Source organism: Fusarium solani, assembly GCF_023522795.1.
Source record: "Fusarium solani strain SB1 chromosome Unknown bctg00000010, whole genome shotgun sequence".
Lineage (NCBI taxonomy): Eukaryota > Fungi > Ascomycota > Sordariomycetes > Hypocreales > Nectriaceae > Fusarium > Fusarium solani.
In genome coordinates this window covers 1940164-1965767 of record NW_027072147.1, presented here as the reverse complement: position 1 = coordinate 1965767, position 25604 = coordinate 1940164, and the positions used below count along the sequence as shown (strand labels likewise).

Genomic DNA, 25604 nt, shown 5'->3' with positions numbered 1-25604 from the left:
CCTTTTGTTCTTACCTTAGGGGGCACTATCCTGTTAGAAAATGCCGAGATTTCTAATAAAGATTTACGACAGAGTACAACAGCCTCTCCGTGGTGTGGACAATATCTGTTTCTTTATTCACGATGCATCAAGGGTCAACAACGAATAAACTCTTTAACAAGACGTGTATTGCTCCTCTCCCGCTATATACCGCCCCTCGACCCCCATCTTCATCAACAAAAAACCCTCCTCATGAGCATCTTAAGGCCAAAAAAACACAAGACTCAATGTACTATCCCAGTCCCCAACACCCCATCAACCCTCCCTTCCATCCAGACGCCATCCACCACCCATTTGTCTAGATGCCTGTTGCAAGAAAAAACAAGGGGAAAGAGACAATCCCCGGTATACACAGATGCAAGCAATTAAAAAAGAAGTCGAAAAGGTTTGGTATCGCTGGGTTTCTCTCCCACCGCTCATAAGCGGTAAGAAGAGAGGTCAAGAAAAGTGAGTTGGTGCGTACACCAGGGGGATATCAAAAAGGTTGAGAAAGGGAAAAGATAATGATGCAGCAAGAAAGTGCGGATATGAATATGCTTGGAATGCAGGTACAGTAGAAGAAAGAATAGGAGGCAAAGCTCTTTGTGAAGTGAGAGGGAGACACTTAAGCGGTGACAACCTCTTGATGGACGAGTCTCAGAACCCAGCCTGCCTCGGCGACGCTGGCGCATTGGAAGCACCACTTCTTGACGTTACCACCTGTGGGACCTGTGGCAGGGACGACGCCTACGACGCCGTTGTGGTCTTTCATCTCTTCCCAGACACCACAGACAATACCACGGCTGCCCATGGGTGTGAAGCAGCCACTGCCAAGGACTGCATCCAGGAGCACAACAGGCTGGTCCGAGTCCTTGCGCGGGATTGTCTTGACTGTGATACGCTTCTCCAGTCCGTGGTCGGCTCGGAGCGCCTGGTGCCAGCCCGGTGGCGGTCGTCGGATCGACAGCCTGCAGTTGCCATAGTCCTCCCACTTGGCTGCCGACACGAGGAGATGGAGTCGGATCTTGATGTCCTCGGTGCCAAAGTTGACAGGGCCTCGTCCGCTGTTCTCGACGCTGATAGAGGGCGAACGTGGGGTTGCTCCGCCCCAGGATGAGGATCCCGGCGATTTCAGACTTGCGTTGTAGCGGCTGTTTCTGTCGACAGAGGAGCGAGCCAAGTTGAATGGCAGGTTTGCAGCTCCTGTGAGTCTCTTGAGGAAGCTGGTGGCCGAGAGCGTGGATGAAGGGGTGGTGCTCGCGCCGTCGTGGGATTGAGAAGGGGCACGGACTGAGCTGCGGTAGCTGTTCTTACGGCCGAACCAGCTTCGTCGGCGGCTGCTGGTGTCATCATTCTCGGCCGGGGGCTTGCGCTCACCAAAACTCTTGAAGCGAGCCTCGTTCTCGAGCTGGATGAACTTTTGATTGTTGAGGCGAGCGTGGTGAACGGACATGTAAAGGTTAAAGCAGTCGGGGCTGTTCTGGCATCGGAAGCGGAAGTTTCCTCCACCGTGTGAGTTGGCAAGCTGGCAGTCTGACCTGACCGACGAGCGGATCTCTAGGTCAACTGCTGTGCTCTGGCGGATGAGGACGAGAGGAGTGAGGTCTAGGGCGAGGATGGGGGCTTCGTTTTGCTCGCTGCGGACGGGGAAGGCTTGGATCATGCCAGGTGTAACAATGACAGAGCAGTTATCCGCAGAGATGTCCTTCCACATGCCCTTGTCGGACCATCTTGAAATGGCGGCGATGAACCGCATGGCGTTCTCTTCAGGCGCCATCTTTTGTCCATGGAGGCCAGCTTGGGATGCAGAGTTAGATGGCGTCAAGCTGACCGTTGACCCAGACACAGCAGAGTCGACGAGAGTTCGAGGTTTGGGCAGTGATGATTCTAGTTCCTCAATCAGATCCTCCGGACGTTCTTCTGGAATGTCTTCTGGCAGATCGTCCCTGATGCTGAAGCCCAGCTCGGTCTCGGGAAGATCTACACTTTCAATCTCATCGTCGGAAGATTCATAGTCCGACTCGGTTTCTGTGTAGTCCTCGGTTTGATAGCTTCCTGTCAACGAGGTACCAGACACAGACGATCCATCCGAGGGCAGGTACTCATGTTTGAGCGGAGAGGATGTCCGTCGCTTGACGCGGCTGCTGGGCGGGAGTTCGATGAGTGGCTTGGCGAACTGTGACTTGGATGTAGGCCCAGGGCTGGGTGTGAGCTCGCGATGGACTGGTGGAGGAGGTGCACCATCAGTTCGATAAGACGGACCGCTAGAACTTTTGCGGATGTTGAGAGGATCAGGTTGCAGGCTCTCAAACAAGGGCTGCTGCCTATCATCGTATCGATAGTCGTTTTGGGTTGGTGTCCTCTGGAGATCATAATTCTCGGGGGACTGCATGGGAGGTGGTGTAGCTGGCGAGGCAGAGCGAGGTCGATACCTGGACGGAAGAGGCCGTTTGCCAGTTGGGGTCGTTGGCGTTGTTGGGCTGGCTGGCGGCGACTCGGCAACAGGAGATCGAGCCGAGTAAGAGGAGTGACGAGATGAACGAGATGAGTATTTGCGAGAGGATCCTCGTACACCCACTGGCACATCCAGCATGTCGGGTTTCGAAGATGGTTCCTCCTCATCACCGATCACGCTGGGCTCCGGCTCCCTTGGAGGGTAGGGCTTCACAGGCAGAATATCCAGCCAATCCAGGATCTGGTCCTCATTGTCTGTTGTGAGGGTGAGCAACTCATGCCAGGGCCTGTCATTGTGTGTTCCCCGAATCATGACCACCATGTCAAAGTTGCTGTCTCCTGTCCGTGCAGAGATGAGCTCAACAGGCACAGGAGGGAAAAGAAGAAAGGATTTTCCCTTGACACCGTTCTCGCGAATCAGAATGTCACCCTTGTCCTCGGGATGGCGCAAATTGTCTCGGTGCACCAGCTCAATTTGACATTCCAGTCGCTGGCCGTTGGAGTGCGACAAGTCAAGCGAGAAAAAGTCCTTGGCGCTGACTTGGCGACTCGGCTCGATGTAAACAGCCTCCATGGGGCCAAGTGTTCGAAGATCACGCGCTCTTGTTGTATCGGTGTTGATGGCATCTTCATCCGTCAGTCTAGCCATCTCCTCTCGGTGACGACGACGGGCCTTTTCTTGCAGGTCCTCGAAGTCCCTCAACAGATCATAAGTGTCGTTGGTTGCGATGATGGAGTCGACACATTTGAAGAACTTGGCCATCTGCTTCAGTCGCAGCACAGGTCTCTTTAGGAGATGAGCGACATCTACTCTCTCTCCTGTGGAATCAATAATATCACCAGACTCGTTTCTAGGCATAGCGCCAATCAAAGAGTCTTCGTCTTCAGGTGCTCCCACTGCAGGGGCAAGGTTGACCACGAGGTCCTGGAATCCGAGTCTCCAGGCATCGAGATACTTGTGGTAAATAGGGACGACGCCATGTCCCCAAGAAGCCAGACGGCGAATATCTGAGACAGGGGCTTTGTGGTGTGCCTTTCGGAGCTTTTCAAGGGCAACACCCATGTGAACCACCGACTTTGAGACAGCATCGGTCCTTGTAGTTGGAGCAGCAGAGCCAAAGAGCTCAGTTGCATTGTCGCCATTGACGACTTGAGAAAGGAGTACAGGAATGACACCGTCGACTAGTGTCTTCAGTTCGCGAAGATAAAGGTTCTCGTCCTCGGCAAATTCCCTGAGAAGGTCATCATTCGTCACATCGTTGGGTCCGCCTCTGCTCTTGCGGATACTGGGTCGTGATCGATTGCTCTTGATTCCATTGGGAATGTTGTTGTCGTCGGGCAACGAGAGGACGGAGACCAGGTCAGAGTGACGTGTCAGTCGCCTCTTGAGACTGGAACCTCGCTTCTGGGACTTGGAACGTGAGCTCCCCCTTGTTAGCACGGTAGATTGGGTGAGGGTCGAATGAGAAACATCCGAGGTCATATCCGATTCGATGGCACTAGAGTCCTCCTCGGACAAGATTGTTGATAGTTCGTATTGTCCATTGGTTGGCGGTCGAAGTCGAGGTCCTGCCATTCGAGCCGATGGCAAGTCCATACGGTCATCCCGATTTGGAGACTTGACTCGTTCTTGGCGGTCAACTGGCTCCTGGCGAGCGACCGGTTCCTGGCGGTTGACTGACTCTTGAGGACTAACTCGCTCCTGGTGGCTAACTCGCTCCTGAGGTCGTTCACGTTGCTCTTCAGGAGACATAGATCTTAGGGCCCCCGACATCTCGGCCTTCGGGGGCTTGGAGAGCTCCGTCTCTGTCCAGTTCTCGGTTGAATCGTCATAGGTCAATTCATCATCGTAACGAGAATCATCATAATGGGAGTCGTCATAGTGAGAGTCGTCATAGCGGGAATCATCATATCGCGAGTCGTCGTATCGCGAGTCATCATGTCGAGGGTCGTCATATCTGGAATCCGTGTACTCAGATTCGGGATCATCGTCATACTGTCGCTCCTCTTGACTCTGGTAGGTCTTTGGCTTGGGAAGATGGTTACCAGACTCGCCCTGGAAGGCCTCCTTCAACATCCCCAGAAGGTAAGCCTTTGGTCCGGTCTTGACAGGCGAGGCTGTATTCCTCGTTGCTCGAGTTCTCTTCAGGCCCGGACCGCCCGGTGTCTTGGTCGGTGGCTTTGTGGCTTGTCGCTTTGGCTTGGGTTTCGGCTGTGACCGAGACTCTGGTGATGGTTCCCTGACCGTCTCCTGCTCTGGATCAGATTCAGGTTCTGGTTCTATGTGCGGCTCAGGCTCTGGCACAGGTTCCACCTTTGGTGCTGGAGCCTTTGGTGCTGGAGCCTTTGGTGCTGGTTCTGGCTTTGGTTCCGGGCGAGGCTCCTCCTTGACTGGCACTGGCACTGGTACTGGCTCTGGTGCGGGTGCCAAATGCTCTTTCGACGCAGCCTTCTCAGCCAAATCTGGCTTGTTCATCTTTGAAACCGATTCCCTCCGTTTCTCAACACGAGAGGCCCTTCGGCGGCTCTTGACTGTCTCTGGAGAAGAAAGCATGTCCGAAGCTTCTTCTATAGGGGTTGTTGCCGGCTCAGTCTTTTGCTCCTCGACAAAGGGGTCGACAGTGTTGTTGAGCCACTTTTCAATGCTCGGGGGGTTGTTTGGTGCGGCCTGTCTCGGAGGCTCGTTCATCTCATGAATGATCTTCTTGCCCTCCTCCATAACCTTCTTGAACACCTTTGGCATCGACTTGAAGCTGGTGTTTCTCTCGACCTTGGGGCGCACCGGGCGCTTGGGTCGACTGCGGAGAGGTCCTCCGCGGGCTCGTAGAGGGAGATCAAGCTCAGTAAAGGCAGAGTTTCCCCAGGGGATATCCCCAGGGATATCGGCGATGGACTTGGCCAGAATGCTGGAGGACAGGTCGGATCCATCCAGCTGAGAGGGCTCCAAAGTCGAGTCGTCCTCAGGGACCCATGTTTCTTTATCCTTGTGAGTCGTCGTACCTGGGTGGTAACTCTTGGGCCGAGGCTTCTTCCCTGATACGCTCCGGCGCTTTGTGGGCGTGTCTACCATCGAATCATCCAGCACGTCGACTGAACGGGGCCCTTGCTCGGACTTGCCTCCCGTTCTTGTCGTCTTGGACAAGTCGGATTCGCTTTCAATAACTCTGCTTGACAGTTCGGATGACGCCCCTGTCAGATCCGTCCTGGACAAGTCTGAATGCTGCTTCCTCCTCTCAGACTGCATACTAGGCCGTCGAGAGGTTGGAGCAGATTTTAACCGTAACCTGGCAGTTCGTATTGATCCAGGTCTTGAGGTTCCGGCATTGGATGATACCTCGCTCATGGGCCTCACCCGAATTCCATCGTCGTCCGGGTTGATCGGGGTCACTCGAATGCCGTCGTCGTCCAACTTCTTCCTCATTGGTGTTACTCGAATACCATCATCTCCCCCTGATACCGACTTGGTGGTTCGTTCAGCTCTTACTCGGATGCCGTCGTCTGTCCCCGACACTGACTTGGCGGTTCGCTGGGCCGTCACTCGGCTGCTGTTGACATTGCTCGGTGTCATTTCGCTAATTGTCTCTCCCATGTCGCTCATGAATTCGCTATCAGTATCCCAACAAGGTCTGGATCCCACTGACTTGGAGAACCTGTGGCTTCCTGAGGGCGGCGTGTCAGGGATCTCGACCTTGCTTGCCCACGCCTTGACCTTGTTAGAGACAGACGGGTTGGCGCAATTGCGTGCGACAAAGTCCTTGGGTAGCGGAGCGGGACTCGAGAACTTTTCGGGGGCGCCCTTCTTGGGAAGGCTCTTTCGGTTCTTGCGCCAATGTTCGTCGCTAACGACTCGCTTCTTCGGCGGCGGTTTTGCTGGCGTAGGTTCCGGTGTCTTCTCATCTTCCGTGGCGAGGCTTTCCTTGGTCTTGTTGTTAGGCCTCTTGGCCTTCTTCCTCATCTTGATGCGGACCCGGTCCTCCTCCGTCACACTCTTAAAGTCGTCGTCCTTGAAGGCAACGTCAGTGGGTTCGGTCGCCGCGTCATCCGGGTCTCCATCCACCATAGCGGCAGCATTGGCCTTCTGCCACTTCTTTACACGATCCCTTACGCCGCCGGGAGGCTGAAGCCGCTTGACCTGTGATTGTTTCATCTCGTGACGCAGCTCGGCCTTGACAGCCTCGAGACTCATTCGCCTCTGGCGGTCAGCGGCCAGTCGGGCGGGTGACGGTCGACCCATGAGGAAATCGTGGAGGAGGGTCGGCTCTTGCTTGAAAGACTTGGCTCGCGGTCGAGTGCGGCCCGTAGCCGGCGCCGACTTGGGGGTCGCCTTGGCCTTGTCATCTTTGGAGGCGGTGGCAGATTGTGTAGGAGTCTCGGGGTCTAGTACGGCTTCCTCTGCAGAGGTAAGGTTTGTTGATGACATGGTCTCAGCTACCTAGGAGGAGAGGGGAGTGAGCTCATGACATGGCGATGGCGGGGAAGCAACGTGGTTCGCTTAGGGGATGTGTGACTCGAACGTACCTTGAGCTTGGTAACATGCTGAGCGGTTGTTCAGGAGAGGATCCGGTAATCAGGTTGTGTTGTGTGTATGCGATGCGAGTCGTCTCTATATCCTCAAGCGGTTCTCGACTATATCCAGCGGTTTATCGATCGGAAAGGCCGGCAAAGTTTCCAATAAGCTTTGGGTGACGAGGCGGCATAGACGGAGCAGCCGTTGAACTGCACATGCGTGTGTGGTGTAATGTAATGTAATGAACGGATGGACGTAACGCAATGAATAGGAAAGCGCAATACAGAATCGAAAGACACGATACAGAATGGGTACCGCCAAAGGGAGACACGAGTTTGTTGTGCCATCCACGTCGACAAGATTGGGTGTCCCTGGAGCAGGACCTGGAGGTTGCGTAGGTCGTCGTCTTCGACTTGACCTGCTTGCTTGTGCCGCGGGTTGTCCCCAGTAACCAAATGGGACCCACCTTTGGTAAACAAGACGGGAGACCCCGCCCTATCAGGGACGTCGGTCGAGGGTCAGCTGTGGCGCCGCGATGGAATACAGGGGGCCTCAGTGGAGCAGCTCCAGTGGGTTCTAGCGGGTGGCTTCACCGTCTGGGCGACCTACCCGATCTCCGGTCGATGGATGGATGCCCCTACTGTAAGTTATCTCGGCCATTTTTGTCCAACGCCATGAGATGGATTGGCGAGAGATGGGATTGATGTTTTCTTTTTTCTTTGTGCCATCTTGTTCATTTTCTCGATCTTTCCTTCTCATCCGTCTTCTTCTTCTCTTCTCTCCTCCTCCTCCTCACCAACAGCCTGCCAGATGTCCCGCAGGCGGCGAATCAAGCATCAACAACAACACAGCATCCTGTATCGACATGGGTAGCCCTCCCACACTTCGACCAAACAGCCGCTAATTGCCATGCTCCGGCCTTGTTTTTTCCTCGTTGCTGACGACAACCGCCTAAAGCAAGGAGCAGTCTGTCCGTCCAATCTCTGCCCGAGAGATTGCAGCCATGCCCTCTTTCTCAGATCCATGGATGGCCGAAAAATGCGATGCACTGCGCTTCTGTGTTGGCAAAAAAACGCACGTTGGGCATCCATCGACTATGCGCGTTGCATGCATGCGGCTTCTTTTTGCCCGTGGTTCGTCGTCTCTTGTCCAGTCACGATTCACAGCATGGATCTCGCTTCTTAACTTTCATGTATGATGGGATATACCGCCTCTTTGATCGACCCGCCCACAGAGTCTCAGATCTCGTAGGAACTGGAATTGTGGCGCTGCTATTCTCGTCTTCCCGTCTCCCGGGACCGACGAGATCTTTTTTACCTTTCAGCTCCCATGGACATTTAATGTTTCGGGAACCGTTTAAGCTTGTGCTTCCAGGTCATGCCGTGCCCGTTGTCCCGGGCTTGGACCCTGGAACGTTGCCGTCCTGATGAGGGGATTCCCGGTCGTGTTTGCTCACCCTAGAGCCAATTGGCCAACGTGAGCGGCTCTCGTTTTCGTGCACATGCCGGGGTCAACATGCATCCCGGTCTAAAAGGTATTTATGACAGGTTACAGGTGTCTTTTTCGTAATTGTGCAACCATAGCTGTGAGTACAACCGAGACGGTGAAACAGGGCGTCACTGAAGAATGCTCCACGAGTACACAATGCACAATGTCAAATCTTCATGAGAGTTATAAGTAAGTGTATTGCCCAAAACTCAGGTATCCTCCAAATCCAAATAGGTATCAGAAAACGGATTGCTCCGAGAGAAATGTAATAATGATGCTCCCATGCCGTGTATCCCGCGTCAAAAGTCCACCCAAAAGCACAACCTGATAGTCTCCTCGATGGATCAGCCAAGACTGATCAATTCGAGGGAATGCAGTCTCGCCTCGTAACTCCGGCTATGCAGATGAAGAGGTAAGGGGAAAGAAGTGAAAAGGAAATAAAGAGAGAAAAAGATGTGCAACACCGAAACACCGTGTCATGCAAGACCATATCCTCCAACCATCACTGACCCTGCCTCGCCGGCAACATGAACCGGACCTTCTTCTTGGGCTTCATAGCCCTCTTCCCTTCATCTTCGACCTCATCATCGCCGACATCGCTCGGCGCAGCGACGCTGCTCCCCATGTCGCTCATCATCTCCTCCTCCGTCTCCTCCTCGATCGACCACACGTCTGGGCTTGGCTCCCTCCACAGCTGACCACCCGCCGCCGCTCGGCGCCGCGCCGTGAGGTTCCGCGACGATGCTCCGTGCCGCCCGCGGCCTCGGGCCCTCCCGCGGAGCTGCGAGTTGGAGAAGGAGGCCGGCGAGAGGAGAGTCGTGTTGGAAGACTGGTTGAAGGCGGGGCTCTTGGGGCGCACGGGGGGATGGCTGTTGGCAAAGATGTCCTGCAGAGAAAGGAGGCCATGCTTGCTGGGCGAGAAGCTGATGTATTCCTCATCGTCGTCGTCTTCGTCCTCGTTGTTGGATGTTGAGATATCAGAGCTTGTGTCCGGAGAGATGGGGCGGAGACCTGGCTTGCGGAGGCCGTCGAGGGTGGATGGGCTCACACTGCGGACGATGGGACGAGGCTGGCTGGCGTCTTCGATGCCTGCGTCAAAGCCCATCATGACTTGATCCAGGTCGTCGTCGTCCATGTTTGGCGCCGGCGTGAGAAAGTATGTAAGAGGATCATCGTCGATATCATCCAGAGACGGAAGCGGGTCATCCTTTGTTGAAACGGTTGGCTTGAGGCGCACCTGAGTAGGTGGCCATGAGTCTCGACGAGAGCGCATCTCAGACTCGGTCGGCATGACGGACATGCGAGTGGTGGGTTGAATATGAATAGGTTGTTTGTTGAGGCCCGCAAGTGATGGCGTGCGAGGGCTCTTTATAAGTGGGCGGCACGAGAAGGGCTCACCACAGCTGATCGATGTATGACTGAAAAGAGAGGTTCGCGAACCAGGCAAAGCGACCCTACCGGCTAGGCCGGCGCAACGAAAAAGGACTGTCGAGGCTGAAGAAAGTGGAAGCCTGATATTGTTCCATGGGATGACCAAGAGAGTCACACCGAAGGCTGCACTTTGAGGAGTCCTTGACTCAATACTTGACAAGAAGGATGGGTAAAACGCTAGACAAAACTGATAATTTCTAGGCTAAACACGAGAGAAGAGGCGATACGGCCTCACCTATATATGTTGCCCATCGACCACGAGCTCACTTCACTCACACCTTTTGGCAGCCTGCGAGACACAGGCAGACGAGACAATCAGCCGTGCCCACCACCAAACGAGGCCGCGCAGGCCAAGAAAAGGAGGGGTGGAGGGGAGGGGGGAGGGGGATAAGAAACAGGGCTGGCAAACCAGACCTCCCAGTCACAGCTGTATCCATCCAGTCACATCCAGGAATCTCCTGTAAGCCCCCGAGAGGCCTTGTGAAGAAGACGAATGGTGGTCATGGACAGGGCTGCCGTCGCACGTGAAGCCCTCAGCCCGTCGGGCCTATGAGGCATCGACGACGACGCCACGCGTCCGCGACGGCGGTACGCTAGACGGGCTCGGCGGTGCTGGAAATGGGAAGTCATGGGTCTTGAGCTGGTGGGTTCGTGAGGAGCTGAAGGAGTTGGTGGCTGACGATATCAGCTTTCGTTCTACTTCGTCTGGGGATGGGGAATGATAGGCAGTTGTGGGATGAACGGGTTCACGCAGGGTCCTCGGAGCTAACGCGGCAGCCGCCAGTAAAAGGGCGTAGAAGGATGAGCAGCGATCGACACAACGATACGGTCCTAATGTGCATTCGCCCACCATGAGCAATATCGTGTTTACGGGCGTCGCGGTGGCTGGGGCTGCTCTTTTCGATAAAGAGTGAGACAAGGACGACACCATCTCCAACTCCAAGGTGACCATCTGACTGTGCTTCCCCCTCTTCTAAGTCCGGCCAGGCCGGTCCTCTGAGGGGCAGTCATGCTGAACCCCCCTGGGAGCTGGCCATGATTCGGATTTGCGATCGAGGATTCGAGGCGAGATCGATCGCCGTGAGGCCCCCAGAGGTCTCCTGCATGGTGCCTTGCAGCACGTCTGGTCCTTGTAGCGTGAATCCGTCAAGGCCCACGTTTGGGCATATGTCAAGCACGCGAGGGCATCCCCAGATGTGCCCGGCCTTGGAAAATAGTACAGTCAGTCTGAGGTGGGTGGTCGCAAGTCTGAGCCACGAGGTCGTTTCTTTTCTTGAAACCCGGGACAAAGTGATCAGTCGAAAGGTCGGAGCCTCCATCGTCATCATCGAACAGGAAATCGACCAGGGTACGGCTTATCCGTCTTGGTACTGTACCAGTAGACTGTTCGACCCTTGTTCGGGATCACCAAATATTACGTGTGTATCGTCGTTGCTTCCCAACGAGGAAAGGGTGACATCCAAAAGGCCAAAAGCAGAAGATGAGTGGTGTGTGCCGTGAATGCCATCTCGTAAAGGCCCTCTCTGATTTCTAATTCCATCTCGTCGATGGTGGCCTCTGGCCCATCCCCCGTGCGACCTGACCTGAGGGAAAAAATGTGCCCAGCCAGCCTCCCCCAGATTCCAAGAAGTCAATCCTGCTTTTTCTTTCAACCCAGGTGCGTAGTTTGTCTCGTGGCTGATCCCATGACCATCTTCCCTGGTTTCGGAGGGGACCACCCACACCTACTGTACGCAAGCCACGGCCCTCGGTCTCGACTGGAAACAAGAGGTTCCGGTCGTTCCTCGTCCCCAAGACCCGGCAGGAGGATGGCCGAGACGCATTTCCCCTCACCAAGAAGCATCGTCATTCTCGCGCAAGCGGGAATGTCTGATTGATAGCACGCCCTTAGACTTGAGCCGATGTGGTTAGGGAATGTCACCTTTCTGACTGTGAGCTGTTTGAGGATATTCAAAGGGGACCATGTGCCCCGTGCCGAGGCGTCGATAGCCGCAACGCAATCTGGTCGATAGACGAGACCCAGAAACAGAAACGCCCGTCAGAGCGGAACGGCCCCTCTGCTCGCGGGCCGCAATTGTGGGCTCGGTCCCGGACGTTCACCGGAGGGCCCACATTTGGCAGTCGGACAGGGTAGGCCACAGTGGGAGGTTGGGCTGCCACTCACACTATATAAGCTGAGGATGAAGAGATTAGAGAATCAAGATAAGATGCATGAATGGAATGCTATAAGCGCTTCCAAGTATTCGTACGATTCTGGGTCGTTTTACCTTGTGTTGGGGTATGATCCATCATTGAACTCCTTATAGGTGAAGCGACTTGCTGCCATTCCCTCACTGTAAGCAAGTGCATGGTTGTTTCATTTGTTTATTAATACATTAATATACTGTCCGGGCATCAAGCCATGGTGTTCAAGAAACTCGAAGGGTCCCACGAGACGACAGACGGCATGGCAAACAACCCATCCATGGTATCCGTGCAGTCGAATGGCTGCAAGCCAAGGTCATCAAAGAACGGCATCTGGCCTCCATTGAGATCAGCTAGAGTCGATAGTGTGTCCACCACCACACCCGGATTCCTCAGCTCCGGGTTCGAGCTCTGTGAGTCGTCGACACTGGCAAGTCTGTGCGCCCGGCGGAACCATAGTCTGTCTAATAGTCTCGCGTATCGGGCTGCGATGTGGCTCTCATCGACAGCGGCTGTTTTGAGGACAGATATGAAGCGTTCCATGAGGGAAGCTGTGTGGACGTGTTTGCCTGAGGATATGGCCCCGCATGCATGGGCCTTGTAAAGGAAGACGGAAGAGTGAATCTCATATCTTGACAGGGTTAGCTGGAATGTCTTGCATGTGTCCAATGGCGACTCACAGGTAAAAGCGTGCTGGCATGTAACGCAGATGCTTCACCGGATCGATATCGTCCGTTACGATCCGAATCAAAGCCTCTGCCGCATCAGCTGCTTCGTATATATGCCGGGCATCAGGGCTTGCCATGGCCGAGTCGGGAAAGATTATTGATGGCCGAGATCCATTTGATGGATCGGAGTTGGTGTCGGTAACGGACGCACGATAAATGACGGCCTGGAAAGCGAACGCGTTGACATAGAGCCTGAGGTATTCTTGCATGAGGCTTAGACAGCTCTTTAAGTGTGGCGACACGGCGAGCGATGTCCACGCGAGTTGCCACGCGTGCATGGCTTTTGTCGCGTCGTCGACGTATTTTGTGTAGTCGCCTCGTGTCATGAGTTCTGCAGTCCGTGACCTCGAGGCGAAGAGGATATCATGGGCGTTTCCAAAGAGGGTCGTCAGCTCAACTTGGGCCTGGATGAATGAGGCAAAATCCTCGTCACGGGCCCGCCGGGGTTGTAGAGCTGGAAAGTCATGGGCCATGAAGCGGGCCGAGAGAGCTGGGCCTCTACACCAGAAGGCCTGTCCCATACGGATGGATATTTGACGATCTGAGAGATAGGTGACTGAAAATGTGAGTCTGGTGTCAATGTGGATTATAGTAGAGACGCTTACAAGTCCAGGCCAACCGCTCGCGATGGACCGAGTCGAGGTCGGCGTCGTTTCCTTTGAACCCCCTGTCTTCTAAGCGTAGTAGATACGCAAGCCTCACAGCGAGACCAACTATCGACCACGCTGACGCTTCATCTCCATCGTCGACTTCGCTCTGATTGTGCAAGGTCCATTCGCCCATGAGCAAGAGTCCCTCGACTGTGCCGACCTTGCGCACACTGGCCATGCCAAGAACGACGTTGAGGATAAGCCCTCGCATATGATCCCAGATGGCCTTGTGCATATCTGCAAGATCGGGGCGGTCTGTTGAGGCCACGACAAGGATGGCAGTTAGTAGGAAAGATTCGTCTCTTATCGTGTCGAGGATGTATTCGGGTCGCAACACGTCTATTGGGACGATGGGGAAGAAATGGTGGTAGTTATCGGCGTAACTGATCTATGTTAGCGGGACTTGATTCAAAGCATGATAGTTCTCGCTTGAGAGTAGAAGATAACTCACTGTCGTAATAGCTGAACAAGGAGGATAGGGTCAATTGTTCTATCCTTGACCAGCGGATAGTCGTCGACGGTGACCTCACTCGGAGGCCCTGGACCGGGGCGCAGGTGGCCAGGCCCGCGAGGCGTCTGTATCGAATAGGCCGAGGGCGCAGCTCCAGGTCCATTTGACAACCCGTCCATCAGCCCGTTTGGAGTGTGTTGATTCTCATTGGAGGCATCATCGTCACCTTGCTCGCCAGCGGCATGACAGAGCATCATTAAAGCATCGCTAGGATTTTGCAACTTATCATGGACCGAATCTTCCCCGGCTTTGGTTTGTCTGGGTGATACATGATCGCTCGAAGAGACGGAGAGAGCCGTCTCAGGGCGTCTCCGTGCTTGCTGGCGAGGACGACGAAGATGAGAGAAATCGCCACCTCGCCTTGAGCCAGCAAGAACGCATTCGGCGCCTTCTCGGAGACACTTTGCGCAAGGAGGTTTCCCAGGTTCTCCAACAGTGCCTCTAAAGAAAAAAGAAAGAGTTCAAGTCAGATGAAGCTCAGGGGGAGGGGGAGAACAAGGGACCCACAAGTCGCAGCGCGTCTTGCGCGAACGGCACCTGACGCAGGCCCGATACTGTCTGATGCCCTGTCCTTTAGTCATGTCAGCAACAAAAGGGAAAAACAACAAAATCGTCTCTAGCCGTCAGAGGGTGAAATGGAGAATCCGGGGTTGGCTGGGGATGATGAAGCAGAGTGGAACTGCCCCAGACTTTTGGCGGTAATAGACGGATTCGACCCCCGCAAAAACAGGGGGAGGCTGTAGACGGCTATAGACGGCCGTGAGCTCATGACGACCTTGGGGGAGGGAATTGGGCTTAACGATTCGACGGCTATGGGCGAGTATGCGTAGATAGAAAGTCATTGGGCTGAATTGTATGAGTCGAGTGGATTTGATGGACGCACCAAGCGGGGAATGAGCACCTTTTGTCGCCCCCAAAGTCATGATGGAAGGATACAAAACCTCTCGTTGAGACGCTTGGATCAACCATAACCAACTTCTCAAGTCCCAGATCCATCATTGACTCTTGTGTACAAGAAACACCCTGCTCTGATACCCGCTCTTGAAGACCAAAGCTACTTCTCGCATCATCATGGCTCCTAGTCGCCTCGAGTCTCCCCCTGCGGACACCACCACATCTTCAGTCCAGAAGCTCAAGGCGCCAAAGGGACCCTCAGAAGATCCCTATGGACACTACTATCCCGCCGATCCAAATACCTTGAGCCTTGAGTCCAACTTCGGGCCCATGGAACCCGACACCATTGGATATCTTCAACCGACCACTCTTGACACTCCTTTGGAGGTTATGCACGAGCGATTTGAGAGAGACGGCTATCTTTTTGTGAGTTTTCTACCGCTGTGTCAACTTGGCTACCAACTAACTCATACCAATAGATCAAAGGATGCATCAGCAAAGAAACCTCCCTTGCCTGTCGCCGCGATTACTTTACACACATGGCCCCCAGCGGCCTCCTCAAGAAAGGCACCGAGCCAGTCGATGGCATCTTCTCGGGCGCCGACACACGCAAATATCTTCCTCCTGGGAATCTTCGTCGTCTTTTTGGCCTCAAGGATGACCCCGAGAGCGACAAGTATGTCGAGCTCATGATTTCAGCCCACGAGGCTGATTTCTACGTCGAGTTCTGCAAAAACCAAGAGCTACGCGACTTTGTCAGCCGCTTCACGGGATGGAAGAACCCTCAGATGCTTCAGAGGACCATGCTTCGCGCCTTTGTGCCTGAAAGCGAGCTTACGCCTGTGCACTTTGACCAAATGTACCTCCGCGCCGGTCCTCCTACCAGCCTAACAGCTTGGATCCCCATTGGCAACGTCTCTCTCGAGGGAGGCGGCCTTATGTACCTCGAGGGCTCGACGGACATTGGCAAGAAGACTGAGGACGACTTTGCTAAGAACGCTCACAACCTTACCGACGAGGAGCGTATCAGCGCCTTCAACAAGAACATGAACGACGGCGGCTTCCTAAGCCGAGACACTGTAGCTTACGGAAAGGAGGCCCGCAGAAAGTGGCTCATCGCCGAGTACGCGGCCGGCGATGTCATCTTCCACAACCCCTACATGGTGCACGCAAGCTGCAAGAACAGGGACCCTGAGAACAAGATTCGCCTCGCCACTGATGTGAGATTTGTTGACCCTGAGAAGCCCTATGACAAGGTAAGTGATTTGACGCTAGATCTTGGATGCCTGCTAACTGATGGTTGTAGCGTTGGATGAAGGTCTATAGGCCTCTGGATGGATTGTAAAGGATTTGGATCTTTGTAGAATATGGAAACGAGTAGGATAATGATGCAAATGCAAGAACAACGAGTGTCGCTGTTACTAAAATTACTCTCTCTGATCTTGAAGATGACATGACAATAAGTAATTAAGTGCAGCAATGACTTCCCTCTGCCTCATCATATGGATATACCGAAGTTGGAAGGGAGTCGATGAAGCTTTTGTTCGATGTGGACGATTTCTTCATCATCACCATCATCATACAGTAATCATACTGATAGTAGGAGAGGATTTGCTAAGAATACCTCCATCGCTGTGAAAGTAAGTGATGGTGTTCAATGCCCGCGGCCTTTGTAGATATAACAGGTAAGATAGGTACGACATGTGGTATCATCCCTGTGCTTAAACGCCGACATGCCTTGAATCTCTATCAAGTTATATAATGCTTTGTAATTCTGGTGATATTGACTAGTGTTACACGGCTCATGATGTCATGCCATTCGCCTTTCACTATCACGCCCTTGCTCACTCGGAGACCGAGGCTATCCTGACCTCCTTCTCGCTGAAACACTCGGCCAATACTCATGCTTCAAGCTTGGTGCAATATTTGTGATCAAGCCCCCAACAGCCAAGACCCCCCTATCCCCCAACCTGCCTTTAGTTAGTAAGAAGCTTGGACGTGTGAAACGAAGTCTTGCCTCCCTGGTTCCAGACGGCAATAGATCCCCTACCCAGAAACTCCAATAACCCAAACCACATTTCCAACTGCCCAGACCATATCCCAACCTCACGATTAGTGGGAAAAAAACACGCCGTCTCCCGACTCTCTTCACCTCTGCAATCTGTGTGCCTTGATCATGTTTCTCCCGTCTACAGCCGAAACCCCAGGCGGGATGGCCCACAAACCGACTGGGTTAGCCCCATTTCCCCGGACTCGACGGGATCCAATATGCGGAGAAAGGCGGGGTCTCTAGCGAGGCATCTTGTCATCTCGCGGAGATGGCTCTAGCTAAGGTTTCTGCGGGGGTGGCTCGTCCGATGAAGGAGGCTCCGTCTATTACCGTCGCTAGTAAACAGGGCAACTCGGAGACTGACTCGCGATGGGGCCGTCAGGAAGTGGTATTAAACAACATGTATCTCTTCCAAAGATGCACCACCATCAGCAGAAGCCTGTCTATCTCGTCGCTCATCTTTCATCGACATCATGTTTCTGCAGAAATTTGTTCGCAATGACGCCATCAAGACGGACCCTCCTGAGATTTACAACCTCAGGACGGTTGTGGTCAGTCTGATAGTGAGTTTACCTCAAGCTGTTCAGTGTACGATAGTAATGAGTGCTAATGATCATCTCAGGCATGTGGTGGTGCGCTTCTTTTTGGTGTAAGTGGCAAACCTTGGAATATGAAGATAGCGATACTGACATGGTCTCAAGATGGACATGGGTGTCATGGGCGGCGTCCTCGCCATGGACACCTTCAAGGAGTAAGAGGCCACTATCCAGCATGGTATCTCGGTTTATGCTAACAGCTGCAAAGGCAGTACGGACTCACTGACAAGCCTGCGGCCGTCCTCGCAAATTTGTCATCAAATATCGTCTCGACTATTCAAGCTGGATCTTTCCTTGGCTGTCTCATCTCCATGTGGCTGGCCAACTATATCGGCAGGCGACTGTCTCTCATGACCGCATCTGTCTTCGTCTTTATCGGTGTTGCCATGCAAGCTGCCGCTAGCGGCCACTTGGCGGCTATGTATGTCGGAAGGTAGGAAAAAGTTTTCCTCATAGCTTGGGTATGTGAGTTGACATGGGACAGATTCATCACTGGCATCGCTGTCGGTATCGCCTCTACAGTTAACCCCCTTTACGTCTCCGAAAACGCCCCAAGAGGTATCCGAGGTCTTCTCACAGGCTGCTACCAGCTCTCCATAGTTACCGGTCTGACTGTAAGTTGTCGCCTGTAACGGTGCCATCGCAGGCCAACTAACAACTCTATAGCTTGCGTTCTGGATCAACTATGGCTGCGTCCTCCACGTCAAAGGGCACGCCCAATATATAATTCCACTTGCTCTTCAAGCCCTCCCTGCTGTCATTCTCTTCGTGGGAATGATGTTTGCCAACGAGTCACCCCGGTTCCTCGCCCAAAGCAACCCTGCCAAGGCACTCACCGTGCTGGCCAAGCTTCGAGGTCTGCCCGAGGACCACCCCTACGTGCGAGAAGAGATAGAGAACATTTCTCTTCAGCTTGAGGAGGAGCGGTCCTTGGCCGCCAACAGCTCCGGGCTCACCCTGATCAAGGAGGCCTTCACCGTCAAGTCCTACCGTCGAAGAACGTTCCTCTGCATCACTCTCATGATGTGGAGTAACCTCACAGGAACTAATGCCTTAACTTACTACAGCGTCGCCATATTCAAGAGTGTTGGCTTGTCTTCCTCTACCACTGGTCTCTTTGCCACAGGTGTCTATGGCATTGTCAAGATGGTGTCTTGCGCCGTCTTCATCTTTTTCGTCACCGACACTCTGGGCCGAAGAAAGAGTCTTTTGTGGACCGGAATTGTACAAGGCTTAGCCCTCTTTTATATTGGGTTTTATGTTCGCTTCGATCCTCCTCAACCTGACTCTCCTGTTGGCGCTGCTGGTTATGTCGCCATTGTGGCCATCTACATCTTTGCCGCCGTGTACCAATTCGGGTGGGGCCCCGTCGTTTGGACATACTGCTCTGTAAGTTGATCATAAAAAGACGGAATTGCTTCTGCAGAGACTGACTTGAGTATAGGAGATCCCTGCCGCGCGCATGCGTGCCCTTCAGATGGGCATGGCCACGGCCAGTCAGTGGCTCTTCAACTTTGTCGTCGCCAAGAGCACCCCGAGCATGTTTGCAACTCTTGGACGCGGTGGATTCGGCACGTACTTTGTCTACGGGTCGTTCTGTTTCACTATGGTTGTCTTTGCCTGGTTCTTTGTGCCCGAGACTAAGGGTGAGTTATAACCTACCTAATCTTTATGGAATATCCAGCTGATGACCTTATAGGACTTGCTTTGGAGGATATGGATGAACTGTTCTCGCAATCCAACGTGAGGGCTCCTTTTATTCCTAGCCGCGTTGTTCGGCTCGAGGCAGAGAGACTTGTGAAGGGGGATGCTGACTCCAAGTTTGAACATGTTGACAAGGTCTAGTTAGTTAACTGGTAACGGTTCACAAGCTGCGATGCCAAGGGCTGCAACTAATAATGATCCAATCTTGTTGCCACCTCTTGTCAAGACTGCATTTGAAACAACGCAAAACATGAGTTTGCCTGATCGAGGTTACCTAATCTAATCCGAGTCTCATGAAACCTCAGCCTCCTCCTTATGATGAATCTAGCCTCAGTGATGATGAATGGATGATTACCCTTGTCAAATCCGGGGAAATGCCCTATTCCTATCTCAGCATTACACTCTCGAGCCACGTGATGACCTCATTGGACGACCAACGCCTTCGCGTCTCATCACTTCACAACAACATCCAAACATCTTTCACTGCTACACCCATCCTGAACCTCTCATTGTCCCACTTACCTAACCCCTCAGCAGACGCAGCCTTCTCCGCCTTGCTGACGATCCCATCTTAATAAGCCAAGCCAATTCGTACAGATAACACCTTAACCCCTCCACCATGACCAGAGTCGGCGAGATCCCCTCGAGCGCATCGCTGAGAATGGACATCTCATCTACCCGCGAGCGGATGCCGCTTCGCATCATCACCTTCAACGTCCGCTACGCGACGACCAACTTTGAGCCCCATGAGAAGCCTTGGGACGTCCGCTGCCCCAAGCTGGTCAACCAGCTATCCTTCATCACCGCTGGCCATGAGAGCCCATTCATCTGCCTGCAGGAGTGCCTGTACCGGCAGGTCAACGATATTCAGTCACGCCTCGGCGATGGCTGGTCGCACATTGGTCGTGGCCGCGGCTCTGGAGAGCATGACGGCGAGTTCTCACCCATCTTCTACCGCAGCGACAACTGGAGCTGCGAGCGCTCCGAGGTACGCTGGCTGAGCAAGACGCCTTTTGAGCCGTCACGCGGCTGGGATGCTGTGCTGAACCGCATCGTCACTATGGGCGAGTTCTTGCACCGCGGCACGGGGACGCGAGTCATCGTCATGAGCACCCATTTCGACCACATCGGCGTCAAGGCCCGAGAGAATAGCGCCAAGCTCCTCATCAAGTTCGCCCGAGAGTGGGGCTCCGGAGGTGCGGGCTCTCCGTCGGCCGTCCTCGTCGGGGGAGACTTTAACAGCTCCCCCAATGACGGCGGGTACAAGATCATGACAGCACCTGACTCGGGCATGTCTGATATCTCTCACCTGCTACCTAAGAGCGCTCACTACGGGAATCAGATCACTTACACAAGTTTCGGCAAGTACGATAGCTCTGGAGAAGGCTGGGAGGAGGCACGCATCGACTTTCTTTTCATTCAGGAGCCTCGAACAGCCCATGTCAAAACCTTTGGTGTCCTGGCCAATTTCTTTGATGACGACGTTCGTGTATCTGATCACCGGCCTGTCGTGTCAGACTTGGACATTCTGGTTTGATGAGGGATAGGCAAGGGAGGAACACAGCTGGGTAGCCGATGCTCTCAACTCAAGCAACACCTCCGTCATTGGATAGCATGGATGGATGAGAGGATATGAACCTGGGTACTACGCAGGGTGATGCATGATGAGGAGAATCAGCTAGCATGGCCTGAGACTCGGCTCGCATGGCTGGTCTCTGTCCAAGGCACGCAATCTCAAGCGGCATGTCTCCCATGCATTGATATTGGGAGTACGTGCGGGATAAGTCGGCGCCAGTCTGCAAATTGACGGACCTGGGATCAAGCACCATCACGATCTCTTTGGAAACAAGTCTTCGTACCAAGCCAGCCACAATATGTACAAGTGCAACCAGAGTGTCAATGGAACAAGTCACCTAGTGTCGTGGTGCTTTTGTAAACGGGGATCGATCCCAGCAAGACACAACATGAAGCTCGGGAGGACGATTGGGCCATTGGTGTCGGCAGATATTGTCTGCGCATCTGTCAGGAGACGCGAGATACAACAGGCACATCAATAAACGAGAGGGACGCAAAGGAGCCTACGATGCTGATCATCTTCTAGCCGAGGGCAAGGCACCTGAGCAGTGACAGGCATCTTACTCAACTTGCTGGTCCCTGAACTTGGCTCGAAGCAAGTCATCCACGTGAGACGGCGTATTTGCCTCCCCGACTTCCATCCGCTTCTACGCAATCTTATCTCGCATGAAATGGCCTGCTGGCAAAGGCTTTGGTGGCGGATGGAAACTTTCGGGACTTGAGGCTCTTCGGGAGGAGAACAGAGGCATCCAGACGGAGGTGGAGGGGCGACTTGAAAGAGCGGTGAGTGAAGATGGTGGAGGAGAAGAGGGGTTTGGACTGGTCCCGACACCTTGTGTACTCGCCATCAGCTCTCACGGTTGAATCCGGAAACACGATGTCAGTGATGCTTCCCTGAGAGGCTGCCAGGTTGAGCATGGACGGAGCGATGCTGGGTTCCAAGAGAAATTGGGTGGGTGGGAGCCATCGAAAGGAGGTGGCCACATCTCTGGGTGGTGTTATGCAACTTGCGATTGCGTGCAGCAGCATGTAACAAACAAAGCTGAACTATTTGCCTTGGAATGGTCACTCGCCGCGCAAAGTCAACTGAAAGCTGGAAGCCCACGGCCCCAGGAAACAGAGGCCTGGAGCATCGGCCCAGTCCGTCTGTCCATGTCCACGATGGTTGCAGGGCTGGTATGCTTGTCATCCCGCGACTAGTAGCTCTGGGTACAGTAGCTCCGGTCTAGCCTGGTCCGCCGTTCCGAGGGGGACGAGCTTTGTCCATGGACGCGTCAACCCTTTGAAGGACATTCATTCACTAACTTGCTGTCAGATCAAAATGCTCTGCGGATTCTGTTATTCCCATGTCGTCCATGTAAGCCGTGAGAGCTGGTTCGCAAGAGCCGCATCCAGATCGACATGTTTCGGCGATTGCCAGAAAGGACGAGAACCGTCCTGTCGTGACTCGCCCAGATGCGTGTGGCACTCATGTTGCCCAACACCCTGTAGATGCGTCAATGCCTTGGATGCACGTCGAGCCTATCCCCCCACAATCTGAACGCCAAAGCAAGCCATCCGAGAGACCGCGGGCAGGGATATTCCCGTCAGCTTCAGCTAGACACCACCCTTGGGTCCGTTGACGACTTCCACCCATCCACTCGATCCTGTGCCTGCTGGAGATGGATAGACAGAGTGAGGGAACACAGCAGGAGACTGCAATAGCTCTGGAGATCTTGGGAAGTACAGCGCGTGACAACGGGCCGTCCAGACGCAGAGTAAAGGCCAATCAAGAACCCTGAGTTTACCGAAAAGTCCATCTTGCTGGCAAAAATTGAAGGCCGACACAGTGAACAGAACAGTGAGTGGGTGTCCAGACGTGCAAGATGAAGGTGGCCAAAGTCCTTCAAGATGCTCACCTTGGGGAGGGTGTAGGGCAAAGAGGAGTGGGTGGGCTAGAATTCGAGGCCATGGTTCCATTGGACAGATATAGATCGAGTAAGAACCTGCAGCGTGTTTTGTCGATGGAAACTCGGCATGTCACTTGGTCGATGCTTCGTACTGCGGGCCTTGACTGATGCTCCCGCCAGTATACACAAACCATTGCCTCAGCAGGTAAGCAAGATGTCCAACAAGTCTGTTTGCTTGATAATCTCAAGGAGGCCACATAGGCATTGTTTCAAGAGTGTTTATGCCGAGGCCCGCATGATCGGTTTAGAGACAAGAATGAAAGTGACAGCTCGATTCTGCCAACCCAACTTGAGTGATGGGGAGCCCCTCGGACTGATACGGCTAAAAGCTGACCTCCGATGCCTGGGCGGAGGAGACGGAGGTCAGCCTCCGGACGAGTAGCGGCCAGTAGAGAATATCGGACCGGAGGATGGTGGAGATGAGTCACTTCCGGACACGGAGCTGAAACCGTCCATCCTGAGCCGGACTGGTCGCGAAGCTGGACACGAGTCCATGCCGTGTCGATGGCTGCGAGCAGGGCCTCCATCGTACGGGACCCTCCCCGAATCGCCTGTACCCGGCGGAGTAGAATCATGCGGCCGCCCGAGAGGTATTGCGGAAAATGGGGGTCAAAGGCCGGGCTGGGCAGAGGGGTGAGGACCGAGCCCGAATGGCAGGCTTGGACCTATAAGCACTGAGGTTGGGGTTACGCACCTAGCCGAGTAGGGGCGTTGGGTTTTGGGCAGCAGGAGTGTGCATGAGGAGCTGGCAGCGAAGAGACTTGTGGAATGAGCTGGGTCGGTTCGAAGCTGGCCTCTTGCAATCTTGAGACGATGGCGAGGGTACGAGGGCGGGCGTGGAAACACGAGGGACTTCTTGCAGTCCCTCGAGGAGGAGACGAACCTTGGACTGAGATAGGGGGCGTGGCGAGATGTCGTCGCGACACCTCTCGTTCTCCTATGAGTCAAAGCTATTCCTCACATACTCTCGACCGTGGCTGTCAAGTTGTGGATTTAACCCCAGACTCAGGATAACCCGATAGCACACCACAACCAGGTTCATCGTGTCACGGGCTTGCTGTATTCCACGTGCACCCCGCGTTTCAGTTCTCTGTGGTTTCCGGTTGACGTCGATTAGGTTCCTTCTTGATACCTGAGCCCAGGGACTGGAACCAACTTTGGCAAAGGGCAGCCCAGTTAGGCACAAAGGTGAAGCCCGGAAGCGGCCTAAGCACGGCACTCAGTGGAGGTGTAGATCAATGGAGACGCCAGAACCCGGCACAGGAGGGGCGACAACGGACAAATCCTTGGACCCTCCAATCGTCTGCGGGAACACGCCCCTCTCGATCGCTCAAGCTTTTGGTATCGGCGCCTTAACGGCCATGTATGTACCCAACGGTCCATGGGTATCAAAGAGTCTCCAGGCTTTGCCAGAGCCTGGCGAAGTCCGTTGTGGCCATCCCGCTCCATGGGCCTTGTGCTACCACATCAAGCTTTGGTGCCACGCGATGGCAAGCTTAGAATAGCAGAGAGGCTTGTCTGGCTGCTGTACACGGCGACAGCATCCCTGCCACGAGGGCTCGTCGCAGTGTCCTGGTTTCTATGCAGAGGGAGGAGTTCGTTCATTTTGAGGCCGGCATTAGAATGCGGTGCCGGACAAGCTCATTTTCAAGCACAGAACCTGAGTTGCCCCAACAGTTGTTATGCCTCTTGGTTGTTAGAAACTTGTGTGGCATCGATTCGAGATAGCCGGTATCGTCAATCAATCTGCCACTCTCGTCAAGGTCGCGGGGGCGGCCCGGCTAATGGCTCCTTGTCTCAAAGAACCCTGTCTGAAGCGAAGCTTCTTCCCGTGCTTCCTCCAACGTTCCGACTAGGATGGTTGTTGGTGTAAGAAGAGCACGGCATACACAGAGTTGGCGTATGGATTAGGGCAAGAGCTCGAAATGTGCATTTCTTCAGAACTGGTCGTTCGCATTTCCCTGTGTGCCGTGTTTTTGCAAGCTCATGACTGTGAGAGTGAGGCATAACGTCAGCCTTCCAAGTGGAAGAGCAGGGCGTGCAACAGCCTCACCAGGGCGTGTGTGGTGGAGGCTTCTGGCAGGCAGGACGGATGACCTGGCCTGGCGTGACTGGAAAGACAGAACTTGCTGGACCAGCGCAGAAAAATCCGTGAGAGGGGAAAGGCGAGGGAAAATTCGAAAGAATCGTTGGATGAGGCGGCCGGAAGCCAGCTCCACAGTTGGGCCTGCGTGCTTGCAACCGGCGCCAGGCCTTGTGAGGACTTCCCTGTCAGACAACACCCTGACCCGCTTGGAAGGCTCTCAACAAAGCTCGAGGCGCGACCGGGAAGCCTATCAAACGCGTCCAGCTGCGGGCCTTCGGGACACTATCTGGGGTTGCGTCGACAGATCAGATCCATTCTCGGCGGCGCGGTTTCGTGGGTAGCCTGACAGCAAGCACTGGGTCTCTGGGATCTGGGATCCGGGGCCTCTAGCCGCTAAGCCATCGTCAGCAAGCCAGCTTAACCGCCTCACTTCCTCCGTGCCGCTTGATGGCCGCTTGCTCACCCTCTCGCCCATTTTGACGGTTTCACCTGTCGCTGGGCAGCTCCATGGTCATGAATGCAACACGTGGGTCTTCTTGACGTCAATTGTCCGAGGTGGACTTCGGCTATCCCCTGGGATTCGGGATGCGAGAGGGAGTCAGCCGGGACTTGTGTTGAACATGGCCCATATCTGTAGAGAATTCTGTGGATAGGTCGAAACGGGATGAATGGAGGCTTCGTCCAGGAACGCCAGCGAGTGAAACGGCGTGAGCGACCGAGGGCTGGTCTGGCCATTGACTCAACCAGGCACACCCCAGCTTGAATCCAACGATGTCATG

General features: G+C 54.1%; 6 protein-coding genes across 6 annotated transcripts; 3 read left to right on the top strand and 3 right to left on the bottom strand.

The window, feature by feature from the left end:
• Positions 1-643: 643 nt before the first annotated feature.
• On the bottom strand, positions 644-6892 carry MRS44_014680 (uncharacterized protein; the record flags this gene model as incomplete). Its single annotated transcript, XM_046284656.2, has 1 exon — positions 644-6892. The coding sequence occupies one exon, from the start codon at positions 6890-6892 to the stop codon at positions 644-646; it is 6249 nt and encodes a 2082-aa protein (XP_046127771.2).
• A 2077-nt stretch (positions 6893-8969) lies between these two features.
• On the bottom strand, positions 8970-9758 carry MRS44_014679 (uncharacterized protein; the record flags this gene model as incomplete). Its single annotated transcript, XM_046277206.2, has 1 exon — positions 8970-9758. The coding sequence occupies one exon, from the start codon at positions 9756-9758 to the stop codon at positions 8970-8972; it is 789 nt and encodes a 262-aa protein (XP_046127770.2).
• Positions 9759-12292: 2534 nt separating this feature from the next.
• On the bottom strand, positions 12293-14165 carry MRS44_014678 (uncharacterized protein; the record flags this gene model as incomplete). Its single annotated transcript, XM_046284654.2, has 4 exons — positions 12293-12713; positions 12763-13366; positions 13416-13843; positions 13912-14165. The coding sequence occupies 4 exons, from the start codon at positions 14163-14165 to the stop codon at positions 12293-12295; spliced, it is 1707 nt and encodes a 568-aa protein (XP_046127769.2).
• An 877-nt stretch (positions 14166-15042) lies between these two features.
• On the top strand, positions 15043-16210 carry MRS44_014677 (uncharacterized protein; the record flags this gene model as incomplete). The annotated part of the gene is made up of 3 exons (XM_046282357.2): positions 15043-15291; positions 15345-16121; positions 16172-16210. The coding sequence occupies 3 exons, from the start codon at positions 15043-15045 to the stop codon at positions 16208-16210; spliced, it is 1065 nt and encodes a 354-aa protein (XP_046127768.2).
• A 1178-nt stretch (positions 16211-17388) lies between these two features.
• On the top strand, positions 17389-19356 carry MRS44_014676 (uncharacterized protein; the record flags this gene model as incomplete). Its single annotated transcript, XM_046284652.2, has 8 exons — positions 17389-17478; positions 17538-17564; positions 17617-17666; positions 17720-17944; positions 17996-18125; positions 18178-18900; positions 18956-19157; positions 19211-19356. The coding sequence occupies 8 exons, from the start codon at positions 17389-17391 to the stop codon at positions 19354-19356; spliced, it is 1593 nt and encodes a 530-aa protein (XP_046127767.2).
• A 478-nt stretch (positions 19357-19834) lies between these two features.
• On the top strand, positions 19835-20752 carry MRS44_014675 (uncharacterized protein; the record flags this gene model as incomplete). Its single annotated transcript, XM_046284653.2, has 1 exon — positions 19835-20752. One exon carries the CDS (start codon positions 19835-19837, stop codon positions 20750-20752), a length of 918 nt encoding a protein of 305 aa, XP_046127766.1.
• Between the last annotated feature and the right edge of the window lie 4852 nt (positions 20753-25604).